General features: G+C 42.1%; 1 protein-coding gene across 1 annotated transcript; it reads right to left on the bottom strand.

Moving 5' to 3' along the window:
• Positions 1-2,720: 2,720 nt before the first annotated feature.
• qpctla (glutaminyl-peptide cyclotransferase-like a) lies at positions 2,721-16,379 on the bottom strand. Its single transcript, XM_034169217.1, has 7 exons — positions 15,471-16,379; positions 13,237-13,383; positions 12,858-13,151; positions 12,220-12,381; positions 4,490-4,589; positions 4,284-4,400; positions 2,721-3,127 (listed from the first exon to the last, which is right to left on the bottom strand). Exons 1-7 carry the CDS (start codon positions 15,684-15,686, stop codon positions 2,982-2,984), a joined length of 1,182 nt encoding a protein of 393 aa, XP_034025108.1. The 5' UTR covers positions 15,687-16,379; the 3' UTR covers positions 2,721-2,981.
• Between the last annotated feature and the right edge of the window lie 4,404 nt (positions 16,380-20,783).

Here is a 20,783-nt window from a genome sequence, read left to right as displayed (position 1 = left end):
ACAAAAGCTGTTTATCTTCAAAAACCTGATTTTGCCGATGCTGTAGGACTGAACACAGACGCTGCACATCAGTGGCTGGACTAAATACTTGAGAGATGGTTCTACGTCATTTTTAAGACTTTTTAACATTCCTTCTTTTAAACACAATATTGCCAAACTGTTTTCACCAAAACTAAATATGGAACTGATAATTTAAGTATTTAAATTTAAGTATCTCAATGTCACAGAATTCTTGTTTTTTACTTCACAGAATTTAATCAAACCCTACATAAATCACTAGTAGCTTTATTGCAGATGACGACAGACAACTATAGTCTGCGAGCCAACATGGGTATACGCCCCCCCCAACACACACTACAGAACTCTATGAACCTATATTTTTCTGAAGGCTTAGAGTGTCCCATGAATGAAATTGAATGTTAGCACTGAAAATTTTGGGATGCACTACCTGTTTTCACACCACAAATAGACATACCCCATAACAGCCATTTTTCTTAAGGCAAAAATCACCAAAATTCTTCACTGAGGTGTATAAGGTTACAGGTCATGGAAATATTATTGTAGTTCAGATGCAACAGCAATGTCTAAAGTATTCTTAGTGTAAAACAATGTTAAAATGTTGATTTGAATATATAACCTCTTTTTAATTAAACAAATAGAGGTACTCCATAACTGTCCGGTTTCATTCTTATCAAAATAGTTTTTTCTTATGTAGAAAAATATGACTCCCTGCAAATATGTATAACATGCAATAGAATTCATGATATGAAATTTAATTTATATGCACAATGCATAATGGGTTGTTTTCTGAATGTTTTTTGCGCTGTGAAGGAGGGACAGTCTCTTTGGAGGTCTGTGGTCTTGTATTAGACTTTTTCATTGTGTAATTTGGAAAAAAAACAAAGCGTATTGTTAACAGTCTATTTCATACCAAGTTAAACTATCATTTGAAGTCTTAACTGTCTGGAAAAAATAATCAATTGCAAATTGTTAGATTCGCAGCATCACAAAAATATCTGAAACTGTACAAAATCAGACGATTACGGAGTACCCCTATTTGTTTTATTAAAAAGAGGCAATATATTCAAATACGTCAACATATTAATATTGTTTTACACTGAGAAAACTTTAGACATTCAAGTTCATTTATATAGCACATTTAAAAACTGCAGTTGACCAAAATGCTTCACAATAGCAGCAATAACTATACAATAACTAAAATATTTACAAGGAGAAAGGAATAACAAATCTAAAAATACAGAACAAAATAGCAAACCAAGGCATACACCACTTAGAAGAGGTGAGTTTTCAGTCTAGACTTAAACTGCCCTACAGACTCTGAGGACCTGACAGACAGGGGAAGACTGTTTCAGAGTCGGGGCGCTGCCACAGAAAAGGCTCTATCACCTCTGGATTTCAGCCTGGCTTTAGGGACAGCCAGGAGGAGCTGATCAGCTGACCTCAGAGCTCTCGGTGGAGTGTACGGCTGCAGGAGCTCACTCAGATATGTTGGGCCAATACAGTGCAAGCACTTAAAAACAAATAGCAGAACTTTATATTTGACACGAATACCAACATGGAGCCAGTGTAAGGTGCAGAGCACAGGGGTGACGTGCTCATGCCTCTTTGTTTTAGTCAAAAGGCAGGCTGCAGCATTTTGTACACTCTGTAGGTGCTGCAGGGAGCGCTGGTCCAGCCCAACATACACAGCATTACAGTAATCCAAACATGACGCTACAAATGCATGGATAGCTCTTTCAAAATCAGCTCAAGTAAGATAAGATTTAATTTTGGAAAGAGTCCTCAGCTGAAAGAAGCTGGCCCGGATGACAGAACTGATGTGCTTATCAAATTTGAACATTGGGACAACCATCACCCCTAGGTTTTTTACAAAAGGGTGGCAAAAGGTGGACAGAGGACCAATAACACTGTCTTGTCCTTGTAGAGGGTTACTTTGCCCGAACACTAAAATCTCAGTTTTGTTTTTGTTAAGGTTCCAGACTTGTACATCATTCAGACAGTCCTGTAGTGTTTTTACAGCAGCCTGAGTGTCACAGGACATTGCAGACATTGCTGTTGTGTCGTTGCATCTGAACTACAAGATTTGCATAACCTGTAACCTAATATATCTCAGTGAAGAATTTTGGTGTTTTTTGCCTTACGAAAAATGGCTATTATGGGGTATGTCTATTTGTGGTGTGAAAACAGGTAGTGCATCCCAAAATGATCAATGTTAACACTGATTTCAGTAACGGGACACTCTAAGGCTTTAGGAAAATATAGGGTTCATAGAGCTGTGTGTGTGTGTGTGTGTGTGTGTGTGTGTGTGTGTGTGTGTGTGTGTGTGTGTGTTGCGCACGTATGCCCACATTGGCCCGGTGACTACTGGATTTCCAGTCAAATCGTGGCATTAAACTGACTTCACATGTGCAGCTCAGTTATAAAACTGATAGCTAAGTATGAATTACAGCAGGTTGTAAGGCCAACGGGATTATTCACAGACGTCGCCACCATTTCTGCTCCCAGAGACCGCCTTTTACAGACAACAGTGTCTTTCCAAACACACTGGTCCATCTCTATCAGATTAAAGAAGTAAAGGATAATGGCTTGATATTTTTTTTCTCTCCTCCACAGGAATAAAGCAAAAAATAAAAAAATAAAAATAAAATTAAAGAGTGCATTTAAATTTACAGATACTTGTGTCAACTGTTCTTCAGATAGTGTGTTAATTAGCCGGCACTAATTAAGACTCTTCGTATCGACATTCATGCAAATGACTCCACGGGGACGAGTCCGTGAGCTCCAAGTCAGACCTCAATCACCTTCATTTAATCCGGGTTCCACGTGCGGCTGCGTTACCATCACTTCCTTTAAAGAGTCCAGTGCAGGATGAAAGTGTGCAGAGGTAATCAGAGGTCATCAGATGACCGCCGTGTGGGCGCTAAGCGCAGACGTCCACCAAGGCTGCTGTTTTTTGGTGTTCAGAAGCCTAAATATTCTGCCAGGAACACGGCGAGGATCTTGGTGAGGTTTTCCACAGTGGGACGGTGCATGTTCTCCTCCGTGTCATCCAACGTGTGCCAAAACTGCGGGAAGGGCGTGGCAATGACATGGAGCACAGGCACACCTGTGCAAGTGGAAGTGGAAGAGTGTCATAAGAATGACGGTATTCTGCTGGCACTTGTCTTAAATACTTCTTGATGACAGACGGAGCACCGAGCTGTCCATGAATATGGTGCGTTTATACTCAGTGTACACACCAGGACATTTGTGCCGATTACCACACTGACCTGAAAAAAGACCTGTTTTTGGAAAAATACTTTTTCCAAGACCAAATCTTGTTTTTCAAAATACTTTTAGGTTAAAATGAACCTAATAAAAGCATAGTAAAGGGTAGGAAAAAAAATAGGTGAGGTTGCATAAAGCAAAGTCCAATAAAGTGGTGCATTAAATTGCAAACTGTAGTACCTGGTCATGTCCACTAGGTCAGTGATTCTCAACCGGGGTGCCACGGCACCCTAGGGTGCCATGATCGATTGTCAGGGGTGCCGTGGGCAATTATCAAATATCACCATTATCGGGTGTATGTACTGTAATAGTGTGGCAGATGATGTAATGCTCTTTTATTCCAGTAGATGGTAGCAAAGCGCTGTACTATAGTATAATAGACATACTTGCACATAGCGTTGTGCGTCTCCATGGTTACAGGTTGCTGACTACAGCCTGAATCTCAGCTGCTCACGGAGCATGGCTCCTCTGGGGAAGGAGAAACCGCGTTGGCTGTGGAGGTGTGCAGGGAAGGCGGCCTGACCTCCGTTGATGTCACCGTGGTCAGACTTGGGCCTTCTCGCTCACAACTGGGTTCGCTGAAGGCAGCCTCTGCGCTCCGTGAATATTAGGGTGACAGATTATTCTGAACAAAAGTGTCGACACGTCTAAAAAAACTCTTGAGAGATCAGAGCACAAAATGCTTGAGGATTTTCGAAATGCTGTGTTTTCTGTATCGATTTTCCATTGCGATAATTGGGTTTTGCGCAAAACCAGAGGTAATAGAATTATAGTATTATTTTGGTTGGTGGTGTGCCGCAGGATTTTGTAAATATAAAAAGGGTGCCGCGGCTCAAAAAAGGTTGAAAATCACTGCCCTAGGTCACCATTTGCTTAATGATGTAAGATCAATGGCATTTGTTTGTTTTTGCTTTGATCACTACTATGACATGTAATGTGTTGTCTAAATAAACTAGTGTTATCTCACCTAAAGCAACTGTTTTATTTTAACTAACCTTTATGTAGGAAGGGGATGTGGTCATCCTGGACAGGTCCGAGATACACGTCCTTCCTGAAGTAGGTCTGCTCTGAGGGGTGGGACGCCAACAGACCCAATCGATGCAGTCGTTTCTCTGTGAGTCAGGCGAAGTCAGCGTTAAAGGTGCACAACAGCCACAGACTGAAATTTATTTTTTTTTAAGTCACTTGCAGCCATGTTTACCTGCATCAATGAGACAGCCAAACCATCGATCTGTGTTATCAAAATGATTCACAATCAGAGGATCAGGACCACCGAGCAGGTCAAGCAGCACCAAGAGATCCTAGAATGGAGTTCAGAGTCAAAACAGAGATGACACAAGCTACAAATGCTGACACATATTGAGTATACATGACATTATGGTACATTAATAACGACAATTTCAATTTCAAAGATAATATCGAAACACATTTTTGTCCCTCCATTCCTTTGTCCCTTTGGCCATCAGTCTGTACAACTCCTCACTCGGGGAGGAGGAGTAACAGGAAGACAGAGGATGGGAAGGAGAGGAACAGTAGTAGCCAGTGGTGAGCAGTATTTCTGGTATTTATATTTGTATTTACATTTTGTAAATTGTTTTTCACTTTTACTTTTGATACTCTGTGTGCTTCTTACCCTGTGTGCTGCTATACAATGCTGCTGGAACCTCAATTTCCCTGAGGTAGCCTTCCCAATGGATTAATAAAGTTCTATCTAATCTAATTAAAAGCCTCATGGGGTTTGACATGAGCTTTAAAAGTGCATTTTGAAACATCAATCATAGAACCAGCATGATGAGGCACTGACAAGATAAGAGGCTGTGGACAGATTTAACCTTGCGGTCAGATCAGCTACAAATGAAGACACAGTTGGTGTTTGTCGGTTGGTGGATGTTAACTTGTGGTTAGCTTATGGTTCATGGCATCATTGTACACAATGTTTAACAAGAGATTACAAAGTATGGGGAAACAGTCACTATCAGCTTTTCCTCTGAGTTTGACTGCTTGCTGGAACCAAAGTACCATTGATTTGTTTCAGTAAACCGTTTCACGGTGACATTGCTCTATGCTAACACTTCCGTAAATTATTGCAGAGGAGTTATCTGCTGACAAAAACAGCATTTGTTTATTTATTGCTAGCTTTTACAAAAGAGGGAAAGAAAAATAAACATATTGGATTTATACAGAAATACAGCTGTTTTGGCGTATATTCTGCCATCTTGGATTATTCTGTTTCAGCGAGCAACCGTTGTATGTCACACTGCAGTCATACTGCTTTCATGAATTTTGGCCATTCCCATGTCACCTCGCTCAGAATTTACATAATAGACTTATCGTGTATTTTGGCCCCGCCTAGATGATGACATAGCAACAGCTTGCTTGATTGAAAATGGCAGCTGGTCACTTTGCCTCTGTCACTTGTAGCTAATGTGACCAAGGAGACAAAGTAGAAGTTCTGAAAAGTTTTAAAACATTTTTGAAACAATGGTTGCCTCAATAATGCTTTGAAGGTTCAAAATTGGCATCTGTACATACATGCTAGTCCACATACAGATGCTGCATTGACTTTCACTGCTATGCAGATGATACTCAGTTATACATGCCGATAACTGCTGGTAATCTCGTTCACATAAAATCCTTAGAAAATTGCCTTGCAGCAGTGAGACGTTGGATGTCTCGAAAAACGTCCTACTTTTAAACTCTGATAAGACTGAAATGATGGTTCTTGGTCCAGTGAGACATCGGCATCAATTTGACCAGTTAACACTCAGCCTCGGCTCGTGTGTCATACATCACACTGAAAGTGAGGAACCTTGGGGTAATTTTTGATCCTTCGTTGTCCTTTGGCCTCCACATTAGAAATATTACTAGAACTGCTTTCTTCCACCTGCGAAATATAGTGAAGATTCGTCCCATCTTGTCTATGGCTGATGCCGAGACCCTGATCCATGCATTCAATGCAGTCTAGCATTAGGGGTCTCCAATTGGTTCAAAATGCTGCAGCCAGACTTTTGACACTAAGCAGAAAGTTCGACCACATTACACCCATTTTGGCATCCCTTCACTGGCTTCTCATCCCAGTGCGAGCAGATTTTAAGGTTCTGCTACTAACCTTTAAAATTATTCATGGACTGGCACCTCCCTACCTAGATGACCTAATTAAACCTTACGTACCGGCCCGGGCTTTACGTTCTCAGGGTGCAGGACTACTTTGTGTTCCTAAGGTGAATAAGAAGTCTGCGGGTCATAGAGCTTTCTCTTATTGTGCCCCTGTTCTGTGGAATGATCTTGCTGCATCAATAAAACAGTCAGATTCTGTGGAGACTTTCAAGTCCAGACTTAAGACGCACTTATTTTCCCTTTCATATGGCTAGCATACTGGTACAGTTTTGTTTTATGCTTTTTACTCTTTTAATTCATTTATTAGTAATTGGAGCATGCCGCGGCCTCAACTTTATCTAAATTCTGGGTCTTTTAGTGAAGTTTAGGGCTAGTGGCCGGCGATCACCTTAGTATTTCTCTGTTTAATGCTGGCAAATTATACAGTATTTTTTTGTCTCTGATGCCTGATTCTGTTTTTTTTTTGTTGTTGTCTCTGTTTAAGGTGCAGCTCCATCCAGAGATGGGAGTTGTATTCATGTTGGCGATCCTCCTGTCCTGTGCGCCAATAGCATTTCTTGTATATTCGTCCGTGAATTGTTCTGTAATTTATGTTTGTAGCATGGCCCAAGCAGAGGGTCACCCCTTTGAGTCTGGTCTGCTTGAGGTTTCTTCCTCAGAGGGAGTTTTTCCTTACCACTGTTGCTCTGGGGGTTGGTAAGGTTAGACCTTACCTGTGTGAAGCGCTTTGAGGCAACTCTTGTGATTTATCGCTATATAAGGGTGATTCTTTAACTACGGGCACTATTGGCCTTGTAAATGTAATTTCCACCACACCATTGCTTTACAATATAAAGCGCCTTGGGGCAACTGTTTGTTGTGATTTGGCACTATATACATGTGCTCTGATGTCACTGTTTATCTCCATAGAAACTACCCAAACAATCTTTCATACAAACTGTTTAAAGGGACATTACATTGTTGCGGTGGAAATTATGGCAATAGTGTGGGACAACTACATTTTGTTTAAACAAAGCACAACAGTTGTATGACATTGAATACCCCAATTATGTTTTGATTATTTTACTGATATTTTATTCAGAGATATTTTAAAACATTAGAAAAAATGTTTCTTTACCATTCATTTTTATCATTGAAGATCAAAAGTCTGGGTGTGGGACAAGCACAAAACGGCAATATTTGCATATAATGATGCTGAAAAAAGGTGAAAAAGTCATCGTAGACTACTAGAACAAATTTCTTAACACACTTTCATTGTAAAGATAACTATAAAAGTGTGAAATTTCCCCTTTTTTCTGTTTTTCATACAATATGATCAAAGGACATAATAAGTGCCCGTAGTCTAAGAATCACCCATAAATGAAAATAAATTGAAATTAAACTGACTGTAGCCTTCAAATATTAATTTCATATTTTGATACAGATGCACATTCCTGAACCACCCAGCAGGTGGTAGACATGTCTATGGGATATTAGTGTGCCCTGATAGAGTGGCGACATGGAGTGGAAAAAAATTGGTCACGTGACTCATGGTGCCATCTCGGGTTCAAAATAGCGTTCACTGTTAATCTCTCTGCATGTAAATCCAGCTATTTTATTTATAAAGTTTTGAGAGGTAAATTTATTGTTCTGTCCCATGTACAGTAAAACTCACCTAAACTGTCATTGTATAAACCAGATATTCGCAGTCACCGGACAAAAACAAGTCCCAAACTTTTTGTATTGTTTTCCATGTAATAAACATCGCATATAACGGATTTTGTACAACGGATTTTCGCTCACATCAGATAAAATGTGGGACCAGAGTCATTGCCGTGATTAAAAGTCTGACTATTTTTTTTTCACACCGTGCTCAGACTCGTCTCAGGTTGCAGGCGGCACAGTGAAAGCACCAAAGACTGGGACCTGAAGCCTGACGTGCACCTGTTAAAGTAGACCTGCATTGAAATAAATGTGGTCAGATCTCAGAAAGAAATAGCTGATATGTATTTCTAAGACCCTTATGAATGCAGTAAAGTAATTCTGCAAGCCCAAATTTGCAATTCAGTGGAGAAATCTTCGTTTAAAAATGACAAATTTGCAGCTAAAATTTGGCCCTGCAAAAACTGTTTGTACATCCGGGACATTGCCGTGATGTGAGGGAGAAGACTGAGTGCTAACGCCTTCAGTCCGATCCCGCATGCTGAGTGAATGCAATACTAGCTATTTCTCAATTGAAATTGATTTTATTTGTTAGTAATGTTACTGTTATACACATCCTGGTTTCAACATCCAAAAGTAAGCTGCAATGAAAGCGAGATACAGCTCTGCATGCTCAGATCAGCAGCGACATCGACAGCGGGCAACGGTCTTCCCCGACCCTTACGCCTTGCTCTCACTGCCTCCAATACGCTTACCGAGTCTGCCGGCTCGGTAAACGCCGCAGGGGGCCACTCACACCGCCCCCGTGTCTGATGTGCAGAGCTGCGGCCAACTCCGGTACCACCTCCCTGTCTACTGAATGGAGGTGCGGCCAACTTGGCAACAAGTCCAGAGACTACGCTCGCTGTTTTGATGCGGAACGCTCCGGCAGCCCGCAAGGATATACTTCTTGCGGAAAAATCCGCAGCGCCACACGGTCTCGGTAACCGCAGCCGCAGAGCTCCGTGGCCACTGAGAGAGGTTTGTATCTTTTTAATGACTTGGCCCGCAATGGTAACACCGGAGGCTAAAAGATTTTCAATGCGACACCACTCAATCAAATGGGCGTATGAAAAAGTCCCCAAAAATAATTTTCTGAGAAAAATAAAAGAAATGTGTACTCACCAAACATACCGCAAGACAATATGAAGTTTTAAAAAAGTTGATCCTTCCGTATAAGACAATAAAAAGGTGCTTTTGGACGAGATGCAAACTGACATAAATCCATAAAATTACAGTTGGCTCGTGCAATGCATGCTGTGATAGGGTCTTCTCTCTGACGTCTCGGCAACATCCTGGATATGATGACAGTTTTGCGGAGGGCCAAATTTTAGCTGTAAATTTGTCATTTTTTAAATGAAGATTTCTCCGTTGAATGACAGATCTGGGCTTGCAGATTTCCTTTGCTACATTCAGAAGGATCTTATGTGTAAATATCATTTTTTGGCCCAAAGATCTGACTGCATTTATTTCAATGCAGGTCTACTTTAAATCAGTCACACATTTTCTGCTTTCAATCCTTCATCTGCCATCATAATAGTATTTGCAGTGCGCACGCTGATTACAAATGGATCAGAAAAGTCTGCAACTTTACAGCATGAAGTCGATAAAAGAGAAAACTGTTCAGCTTACCTTTGATTTAGAGGTGATGATTGTAGAAACAAAAGCTTGTTGAGGGTCAAATTAGTTCAGAATAAAGCATAATCCAGAGACGGAAAACTTTTAACTGTCACACGTCATCTGCATAAATCAGGCTTTGAATTAATTAATCATCATAAATTGTAAATTTGATATCTTAACTATTTTTACATTTATTTTGATAGCACCTGTATCATGATGTGTTGCTGTATGTGGTTAAATGATAAAAAAAAAAAAACCCGCTGGAAACATTAAAGTTTCATTCAGTAGCTCAGTGCATTTGGAACCAAAATGGTGTCATGTTCTGAGTTGACGCCACTCTATCTAGGCACACTATGGGATATTACATATGCTAAACGAAGTTGCTTCTTTGACGGTCAGCGCTAATTAACAACTCTAAGTCTGATGCAGAAATTCGGCAAACTTTCATGGGCTTTTTTTTTTTTCAAATATCAGAGACAGATTTTTTTTTCAAATATTTACCCCTAATGAAAATACTTTTAATATACGAGGTCTATTAGAAAAGTATCCGACCTTATTATTTTTTAAAAAACCATATGGATTTGAATCACGTGTGATTGCGTCAGACAAGCTTGAACCCTCATGCGCATGTGTGACTTTTTTCATGCCTGTCTGTTGCGTCATTCGCCTGTGAGCAGGCTTTGAGTGAGGTGTGGTCCACCCCTCTAGTCTATTTTTTATTGCGAATAAATGTCTGAACGATTTGGATCTTTGCTGCATCAATTTTTTTTCCAGAAACTGTGAGAGACCTCCAGGTGGACACCGTTCAAAAAATTAATATGGCTTTCAGGGACGATTTTATGGGGATTAAACAGATTACGGAGTGTTACTGCCGCTTTAAGGACAGCCCACAACTCCTGAGAGCGCGGCGCACTCCCAGCCCCCATCAACAGGCTGACACCCCGCTGGAATAACCATATCATTTTCAACGTGAAAGCTTTGTTGATCCGGGACGTCGTCTGACTTTCACAAAAAGGCAGAAGATGTGGACATCTGCACTTTTTCGGCACATTCCACCGTTACAGGAGTTTTTTTTAAATGGAAAAAGAAGCAGAGGGAAGCGGCACAAAACCACCTCGGTGTTGGTCTCTCAGGACAGCTTTGAGATGGATTTCAGACGGATTCCGGTTGCTTTCCAGTCGTGTGAATATCCGATTGTGATTATGCATGAGCTGCACATGCCCCAACATGTCCTGTGAGGCTTCATCACAGCGTTTCTTTGCGCCATGCAGCTCCGCCGCGATGCGCGGTGGAGCCGCTTCTCTTTCCATGACAAAAACTCCTGTAACAGTGAAATGTGCCGTTCATTTTTAAACTGGACGCTGTCTTGATCCGGTATGTCATCTGACTAGCACAGGAATTGTGAAAAGACGTGGACATCAGCACTTTTTCGGCACATTAAGACAGACGTGCGGTGCAGCCGCTCGGCGCAAAGAAACGCCGTGATGAAGCCTCACAGGACATGTTGGGGCATGTCCAGCTCAAGCTCAATTTCTCGGATATTCACACGACAGAAAAGCAACCGGAATCCGTCTGAAATCCATCTGAAAGCCGTCCTGAGAGACTAACACCGAGGTGGTTTTGTGCCGCGCCATGAGCGGCACGGTGGTGCGTCCCTCCGCTTCTTTTTCCATGAAAAAGACTCCTGTAACAGTGGAATGTGCCGAAAAAGTGCTGATATCCACATCTTCTGCCTTTTTGTGAAAGTCAAACGAGGTCCCGGATCAACAACGCTTTCACGTTGGAAATGATCTGGTTGTTCCAGCGGGGTGTCAGCCTGTCGATGGGGGCTGGGAGCGCGCTGCGCTCTCAGGAGTTGTGGGCCGTCCTTAAAGCGGCAATAACACTCCGTAATCTGTTTAATCCCCATAAAATCGTCCCTGAAAGCCATATTAATTTTTCGAACGGTGTCCAACTGGAGGTCTCTCACAGTTTCTGGAAAAAAATTGATGCAGCAAAGCTCCAAATCGTTCAGACATTTATTCGCAATAAAAAATAGACGAGAGGGGTGGACCACTCCTCACTCAACGCCTGCTCACAGGCGAATGACGCAACCGACAGGCATGAAAAAACTCATGCATGCGCACGAGGGTTCAAGCTTGGCTGACGCAATCACACGTGATTCAAATCCATATGGTTTTTAAAAAAAATAATGTTGGATACTTTTCTAATAGACATTGTATAATGGGGATGTGTTGGGACGTCATCGGTTTCCACGTATCAGACTTACAGAGTGGTTAAATAGTGCCGATCTTTGATTTGGTGCAAAGTTCACCAGATTTGGATCCGTTTGTCCTCATTAAGTGCCATTTTAAATCGGGGATGTACAAGATGAAATGCCACTCACGCACCCACTCATCCACATTTTTGCTGTGCAAGCCCCATGTGGCAAATGGTGCCTCCCCCCCACCAAAAAGGCTATTTGACTGCGAAGAATGTGTACCCCAGCGAACACAGAATGGATGGTTTCCTCACCACGGCCTGCAGCATGCTGGTGTGTGTGGAGCCTGCAGGGTGAGGCGTGTTCGCCATTCGCTCAGCCAAGTGACGGGACCCATACAACGAGTCTGTGTCTGTCCATTCCTCAAAAGACTCCTCGCCATCGAAAAATACGAGCTGGAGAGATACTGGAAGTTTCTATGAAGAAAAGAATGAGAGACGAGAGACTCAAAATTCAAAGTCAATGTTCTAAATGCAGCGACTGAAGCCAGTTAGTCTTCCTGCAGTGTTGACGCAGTGTGTGTGTGTGTGTGTGTGTGTGTGTGTTTTGCTAACTACATACATCACAGCCTCTGGAGAGTTAGTGCTATATACAGATGATTCAAAACAGGAGGCTGCAGTCAGCGTTTTCTACCCCGTGCTGCAGCCGAGGCAGAAGCACAGAAAGAGCGGAAAAGTGAGAGAAACTTATCCAGTTAGCAACCCAGACTTCTGTCAGAGCTCAGGATTCAGAGCAGCTTATGAAGGTAAAAACATGACAGATAAAAATAATCTGCCAGCATCATCTGTGCGTGCTGCTTCTATCTGGTGCTTCAAACTTCATCTTAAATAACTAAACAATGTGAATTCTGAGTGCCATCACATCTATTAAAGTAATAAAATCAGTCTCGTACGTGATGTTTCAATGATCGAAGCTGAGCATCCAGAGAAGTGACGAGCTCAAGGATCATAGCACAGGGCACTGCAGAGTCGCTGGCCCCCAGAAATACCTTCCCTGGGGCCCGGGAGTCTGGAGGCAGGGCCTTGGAGTCGTAATGGCAGGCGAGGACCAACCTGCGTGGGGCAGACGGGGCCAGAGCTGCAATGATGTTGGTGAAAGTGACCTGACCACGAGGGGTTGGTGACTGGAAGGAATCTAGATCAACAGTCCAGCCAGCAGAGAGTGAAGACAGTGTGGACCTGATGTGCTGAAGTGAAACAGATACAGGAGATGAAAAATATGGAAGAAAATAAGAAAACGCATCAACAGCCCGGCAGTCATTTTCAACACACCTGCTGTACGGTGAAGCTGCCCTGTGTTCCAGGGAGCCTCTCGATGAGGATGGGCCTCAAGTGAGTTTCCCATAAACGAGTCCCGTCCACCAAAGATGCCAGACGGCGAATTTGTGCTGTAGAAGACTTAGTGGGTTTGTGGGACAACTGGAAAATAGAAAAGATGAACAAAGAAAAGTCAAACGTGGCAACAGCAGCAGATAGAAATGCAAGAGAAAACGACTGTTGGTGATCTTCTTTGACCTTAGGACAGATTCACCACAATGAAAAGCAATCATCTGTAAGAACAGCTGCTGCCCAAGACAATAATACTAAGATTTTCAATTCCAAACTCATAGTTCAGTTCTTCTATTAAACACAAATATTATACCTGCATGCATGAAATCCTGCAAAACTGTTAAGACAATATGTGCTGTAGCTTCAGTACTTCAACAATGAGGAACACTTTGAGGTTTCTTCAGGACATCTTCTTCAAGTACCACTCTGAGGTGAGAGAATAAAATAAAAAAAAAAGGATAGCTAGAGCTGCTGTATACACCTATACAGGAAAAGCAAGGGGACCAAGCACTAACCCTTGAAGTACCCCAACAAACAAACTGTGAAGTTTATCGGTATAGGATATGCTGACAATCGCCCAAAGAGGTTATGAATCAAATCCACTTTGAAAGATTCATGAGCACTCCAGCTGCAAAACATGTCAACATAAGAATGTGGCGGTAACAGTGTCAGACACCACAGACAAGTCCAACAGGATGATGACTGGTGAGGGCTCTTGAGAAAAACAATTCTAAAGACTCTGAAAACTTGACTGGTTGGGTTGTGCAAACTTTTTTCCCAGCAGAAATTCAGACTTATTTATAAATGGCGTGTTCCAGTGTTTGGAACGGATAAAGAATTACAATTACACTATATATTATACACTATAGCTCCATGATAGGATACAGTCACTTGCCCAGTTCCGTATCATTGCCGGTTCCACATCACTGCTGTAGTATTTGCACCGCCGTTTCTCGTAATCAGCGTGAATAAGCTTATACTTGGTACCAATGGAAAGACTGATGTTTTGTCTACAAACAACCACAAGCTCGACCGGTTCCAGCCGTCCTTGTGATCAGCAGAGGAATCAAAACATCCCAGTCTCGGTGGTGTGCGCGCATTTTCTGACTCACTCATTCCTGCAAGTGTGAAAGTGACGATCTCTATTAAGTAGCAAAGGTGAGTTAGCCATTCAGTGTCACTGATTCTAGAGTGGAAAAATACTTACTTAATTGGGTAGAAAATGTCAGTGTGTTATGTCTTGCTGTTTAATTGCTGCACGCATTTATCTCCGACGCAAAAATTTGCCGGTTGTGGATCACTGAAGCAGCAGCCTCGTGTCAGTACTTGTGAGCCATGTGTACTTTGGGGCTCATCTCAACATCACGAATGGGCATGAATGTGGGGGCTTTTACTTTTTAATTCGGGAGAAATCTCATCTCCACACTTCATTTTTTGCTTGTAAATACGTATAACAGTGCCTTTCGAAACTAAGTAAATTCTCATTTAATAAGTATAATTTATATCATTGTGTGTTCAAAACACATTCTCGGGCACACTGTGTATCATTCTGCATTAAAGGGCTCCAGCCAGATGCCAGGAATGCCCCCAAAGTGACAGTGTCGTGATCCAGAACCGGGCAAAGTGATCCATTTATGGCAAATATTTGCACCACACATAATGTGGCTTCACACTTTACATAGAAGGGCTACCCCATCCAGACTTTTTCAGCGAGATAACATCTAAATGCCCAATACAACAATACACAATAAAGGATACTCAGTTGCATTATGGCTCCGTTATAACGGGGCTTTAAAAAAGGTGATCCGGAACTGGGCAACCGTCTGTACATATCAGATACACTCAATGCGATTCCATAGTATCCCGATATGCATAACTGCATTGCTGTTCACACTAATGATGTAGAAAGCAATTTGTGATAAATGTTTCGCTTTAAAGAAACAACTTATGTACACGTTTCCTATTTGTGTATTTTAAAATACATGTATTTTTTCTGCAATAGATCAGTTTTTCATGGCATCATGATACATGTTTAAAAAAAATAAATTAAATCAATAAAAGTTTTGCAGACCAGGTTTAACGCGCAGTGCAAAGAACAGCCGTCAACATTAACGCACGTTATAACGGGTCATAATGATCAAACCCCAAACCACATCTACTGTGCCAAAAACTCTCACCCTGTCTCTGCTCAGGTCTGCAGCAGGCATGCGGCTGACGGGTCCGCCGCTGATGGCGTCGTTGGACAGGTAGATCCCCAGAACCACCGCCAGAACCAGAACCCCGAGCAGACACAGCAGCAGAACACGGGCTCGGGGCATCCTCCGCCGGTCACAGCCGGAGCAGGAGCCACTGCCCGCCTGAAGAGGCTTGTACCGCCGGCTGGACCGGGACATGACCGCCACACTGATTCACGCTGCGTGTTCAAAGCCGAACGACACGACGGCGGAACTTATAAACCTTAGACTCGGTGTTTTTAAAGCGCCATTGATTCACATCGCGACCGCTTTCTGTCCGACAAACAGTCACGGGGCGGGAGAACCGCGACACACCGCTCGCGAAGAAAAGTCGTCACATTTGAGCAAAAAGAAGCACTTTAAAAACAAAAAAATTAAAAAGAAAAAATATTTTAGCGCGTCAGGTCAGTAGCTGCACCTCTTCTTTGGTGAAAAAAAATGTAAAGTTTTCCCAAAAGGTTGGAGTGCACTGTCGCCATCTGGTGGACTGAAAGGATGATGGCCCGGATTGGGTATTCCACTGCTCTCTGCGTCGGGAAAGATGCTTGTAAGGATTATTCCCAACAGGAATCAGTCCCAGTCACAGCCAGCAACTATATTCTTCGGATTTAAGAGAATGTCTCATTCTGATACTCTTCCCCATAACTTCATGTTGTGGCTGATCAACTTTCTGCCTCTGTAGTTACTACAGCTCTGCACATTACCCTTGTTCTCAACAATAGAAACCAGACGTTTCCATGCCTGCACTGGAATGTCATCTGGACCAACTGCCTTTCCACTCTTCATCGTCTTCATAGCTGCTCTCATTTCATCAGAATTTATTCGCCAAGTATCAACAAGAATACAAGAAATTTGACTCCGGTTTGGGCTGTACACTCTCTGTATGGGCATATGCATCAAAATACAGTGAACAGAATAATTCACAGTAAAAATGTGCAAATAAAATAAAATGTGCAAAAAAATGTGGGCAAACAAGAAACAGACAAAAAGACTGAAGTTGTACGTAAAACATCTGGTGAGTTTTTTGGCAGGTTAAATTATTCATCAGTGTGATGACCTGTGGAAAGAAACTGTTACTGTGTCTCGTTGTTTTGACACAGAGGTCGGTAATGTCGACTGCAAGTTGCCCTTCCAGTGTCTGGTAAGAGAAATCACCCAGGATTTAAAAACAGATCGGCAACTCCAGAGCTCTGCTGTGATGGCCTGGTTGGCCTGATTTGCCTGGTTAAGGAATCTCAAGCTGCATCAACAAAAACACCATCCAGAAATGTCTGTTCAAGTGGAGAACTGGTCAGAGAACTGACCTCTCTTCTTACTTTTGGTCTACATCTGTCCAGCTGTGCTCCTCCAGAGTGGTGCCCTGCATGTTTGCCATCTCTTCCACAGCTGATTTTATCAAATGTGTTTAGCCAATCCAGACCCAGCACACGCCAGATCCAGATAATTAGATCTATGCTGAGCAGGGAGAGATGTGTGCAGGGTTTAGAGACCCAGATCTTTGGTGTAATAATCCAGTACATCCATTAAAACATGAGCTGTAGGCAGCAGTTTTACACGTTTCACTTCCTGTCTGCAGCAGTAAAACAGAATTGGCCAAACCTCTGTGATGACAAAGCAGCAGCACTGAAAACAAAATCACCCAGTTAGTTGAACAGCTAACCCCCCCCCCCCCCCCAATAATAATTGGTTATTATCGATGAAGAATGCTATTCTTGTTGGGAAAGTGTAGGGACACGGACCCACAACAGGGGGCGCAAAGGAACCGGACAATGGATGAGCCAATAAATAATTTACTGTTGTAAATGTGCACAACGGAATACAGATAGAACCAGAATTTGGATTACAGACAATTATACGAAGATGACATGTGGGCAGGCTCGAGGATAGGAGAGCACCGTCCAGAGAAGAGCTGGACCCCACACGATTTCCACTGCCACTGGATCTGGAAACACACTGGAGACGCCAAGTCCTGAGTCCCCAGGTGGCCACCGTCTTCAGATGCTGGATCTGGTACTGCTGGCAGGAAGCAGAAAAACAGATGTAATGAGTGTGTGAAAACACACCCAGTAAATAGTCAGCAAGTATTTCTTTCCAGGTAGGAACAACACCTCCACCTACAACACAGTTCAACTCCGGTTGTCTCTGCAGTTCGGTGTGACAAGTGAACGCTCTTCACTTTGTCACCACTCCGCCAGACGACAACAGTGAGTAGTCTCCTGAAACAATATCACAGAATAGAAAAGTAATGTGCGCACGGCACAATCACGGCAGAGGTATTACTTTAGAGGTAGACGATATCTCGGCAGTGAGGTGGAGATGTTGTCTGGCTTTTATGGGATGGTTGATGATGATGAGTGGTGATGAGTGACAGCTGGTAAGGGTGACGAGTGACAGCTGTCACTCCGGTGGCTCCTGCGTGGTGGCAGCGCCCTCTCGTGCCCGAAGCCCGCACTTCGGGCAGGGCGCCCTCTGGTGGTGGGCCAGCAGTACCTCCTCTTCTGGCGGCCCACACAACATTTCTTGTTAATTTAATTAGAATATTTTGAGGTGTAGTATTTGTACTTCTAATGCCTAAACCAGGATGCTAATGTGAAGTGGGTTTTTGAAAGAGAATGAGAACTTGTGGAATTCAGTCTGTTCCAAGCAACAGGCCGAAACTGGTTCAGTGAAGGACAAAGAGGATGTAAAAATGGCAGTTTTTTTTTTTCCTCCCCTCTCTACCAACAACATCAGCAGGTAATGTGACTGATGAGTGAAGTTGAATGAATGAATGAATGAATGAATGAATGAAAACTGTTTATTTCGAACATTTGATACAACAACAATTACAAGATAGATCAGTGAAGACAACAACAAAAAAGTTCCTACTGTGTACCCAACATGTCCGAAAACGGGTAGGGTGAAGCATCAGCTTATTTTTCCCTACCCCTTCTTCCCCACAACCAGTGATACCCTTTGCCACATATACACATAGATTCCTACACATCTAAACCGATATCAATATATATATATATATATATATATATATATATATATATATATATATATATATATATATATATACACAAACATAAATATACACCTACACATACCTACTTACATACAAAATACTATATATTTACAAGCCGAAGCAAAAAACAAAAACACCCTAACCCTCATTACCCTTCCTCCTCCCTATACCTAGAAAAAAACAGATTTTTGTACCGCTGTTTGAACTGGTTCATGCTTGGACATTGCTTGAGCCCCACTCCCAATCTGTTCCACATCCTCACCCCACAGACAGAAATACAGAAACCTTTTAATGTTGTTCCTGCCCACTGATGCTTTAAATTAAATTTCCCCCTCAGACTGCAATCCCCTGATCTGTTAAAAAACATATTTTTAATATTTGCTGGAAGTAAATTGTTTATTGCTTTATACACAATTTGTACTGTTTGAAAATGAACCAAGTCTGTGAATTTTAAGAATTTGGATTGTAAAAATAGTGGATTTGTATGATCTCTATAGCCAGTATTATGAATAATTCTTATAGCTCTTTTCTGCATTACTGATAGTGATTGTGTTGTACCTTTATAAGTATTACCCCATACCTCTGCACAGTACTGTAAATATGGTAAAACCAGTGAGCAGTAAAGAATGCGGAGTGAGTTGTGGTCCAGAATATGTTTCGCTTTGTTTAGAACTGAAATGCTTCTTGACAGTTTACTTTGTATATGTTTTATATGAGTCTTCCAGTTTATCTTAGAAACTCCCAGAAACTTATTTTCATGTACCCTTTCAATATCTACCCCCTCGACTTGTAACTGAACCTGTATGTCTGTATTACAATAGCCAAATAGCATGTATTTTGTTTTACTTAAGTTTAATGATAATTTGTTTCTGTCAAACCATATTTTCAATTTTCCCATTTCTATACTGATCCTCCTTAGTAACTCCTGCAAATCCCCCCCTGAACAAAAAATGCTTGTGTCATCTGCAAATAATACTAATTTTAATATTTTGGAAACATTGACAATATCATTTATATAAATTAGAAACAGTTTTGGACCCAATACTGACCCCTGTAGGACGCCACAAGCATTGTCCAAGCATGATGAGGTATATTCCCCCAACTTCACAAACTGTTTTCTGTTACTTAAGTAGCTTCTCACCCAGTGCAACACCAACCCCCTAATCCCATATTGTTCAAGTTTATTGATTAATATGTCATGATTGATTGTATCAAAAGCCTTTTTAAGGTCTATAAATATTCCAACTGAATGTAATTTGTGGTCTATGGCGTTTGTAATCTCCTCAACTGATTCCATTAATGCACTCCAGAAATCTTCTTTCTCCTTCACCTCCCAGCTTACCTGTGGGGCATAAGCACTGATGATATTCATCATTTTTGTCACTTACTGAAGCGTTGCTGGGCTGGTAGCATAGATTTACATTTATGCTACCCGTCTATACCTGCCCGCAGTAACGGGCGGGTATCCCAATACCGGCCTGCTGTGCATAAAGTGATGACGTCATATCATGCGCAACCCAAGAACCGTCCACAAACGATAACATGAAAAGGCGAGAAGTGTGTGTTGGTCCCAATATGGATATTCCGGAGGATTTTATCATGGATAATACGACAATGAACAGCAGCCAAAGCAGCCAGCTTGATGAGGACACCCTGCCAAATTTGGAGAGTGGCGCTGTACCAGCCAACACGACAAAAGTTAAAGTGAGCCGACTTTTTATGTATGCGTTTGCTAGGTGTCTTGCATTTTGAAATGACATTAAATATTGTTAATGTGATTCCACGTGTTGTATATCTCAGTAAGTGATAATAATGCAAATAACATGCAGTTGTCGTATTTGCCCTCGTCTAACTCGGGCGAATATCGGTCATTTTGGGCAACTGGACATGGACGTTGGACCTCTGAAAATGCATACTGCCCTCCAAAAGCATGTTATTGTATTATCACCCCTTCAATTTCCATCTTCACACTGATCACCCTGTCGGACACTCGCTTAACCTCCCTTTAAAATGACCCCAACACCATTTCTCTTCCTATCCACACCATGATACAACAACTTGAACCCACCACTTATGCTCCTGGGCTTACTTCCCTTCCACTTGGTCTCTTGCATACACAGTATGTCTGCCTTTCTCCTCTCCAACATGTCAGCCAGCTCTCTCCCTTTATCCGTCATAATGCCAACATTCAAAGTCTCGACTCTCACTCCCACCTTTCTAGTTTTCCTCTTCTCCCGCTGTCTCCG

The sequence above is a fragment of the Thalassophryne amazonica genome, chromosome 4 (genome assembly GCF_902500255.1).
Source record: "Thalassophryne amazonica chromosome 4, fThaAma1.1, whole genome shotgun sequence".
NCBI classification, from domain to species: domain Eukaryota; kingdom Metazoa; phylum Chordata; class Actinopteri; order Batrachoidiformes; family Batrachoididae; genus Thalassophryne; species Thalassophryne amazonica.
This window is presented reverse-complemented; position numbering and strand designations above follow the sequence as displayed.

Coding starts and splice junctions, on each gene's coding strand:
- qpctla (XM_034169217.1), bottom strand. CDS start 15,686: ATGTCCCGGTCCAGCCGGCGGTACAAGCCTCTTCAGGCGGGCAGTGGC. Junction 13,384..15,470: donor CAGACCTGAGCAGAGACAGG/GTGAGAGTTTTT, acceptor TCTATTTTCCAG/TTGTCCCACAAACCCACTAA. Junction 4,590..12,219: donor CCAGCATGCTGCAGGCCGTG/GTGAGGAAACCA, acceptor ACTCCATTCTAG/GATCTCTTGGTGCTGCTTGA.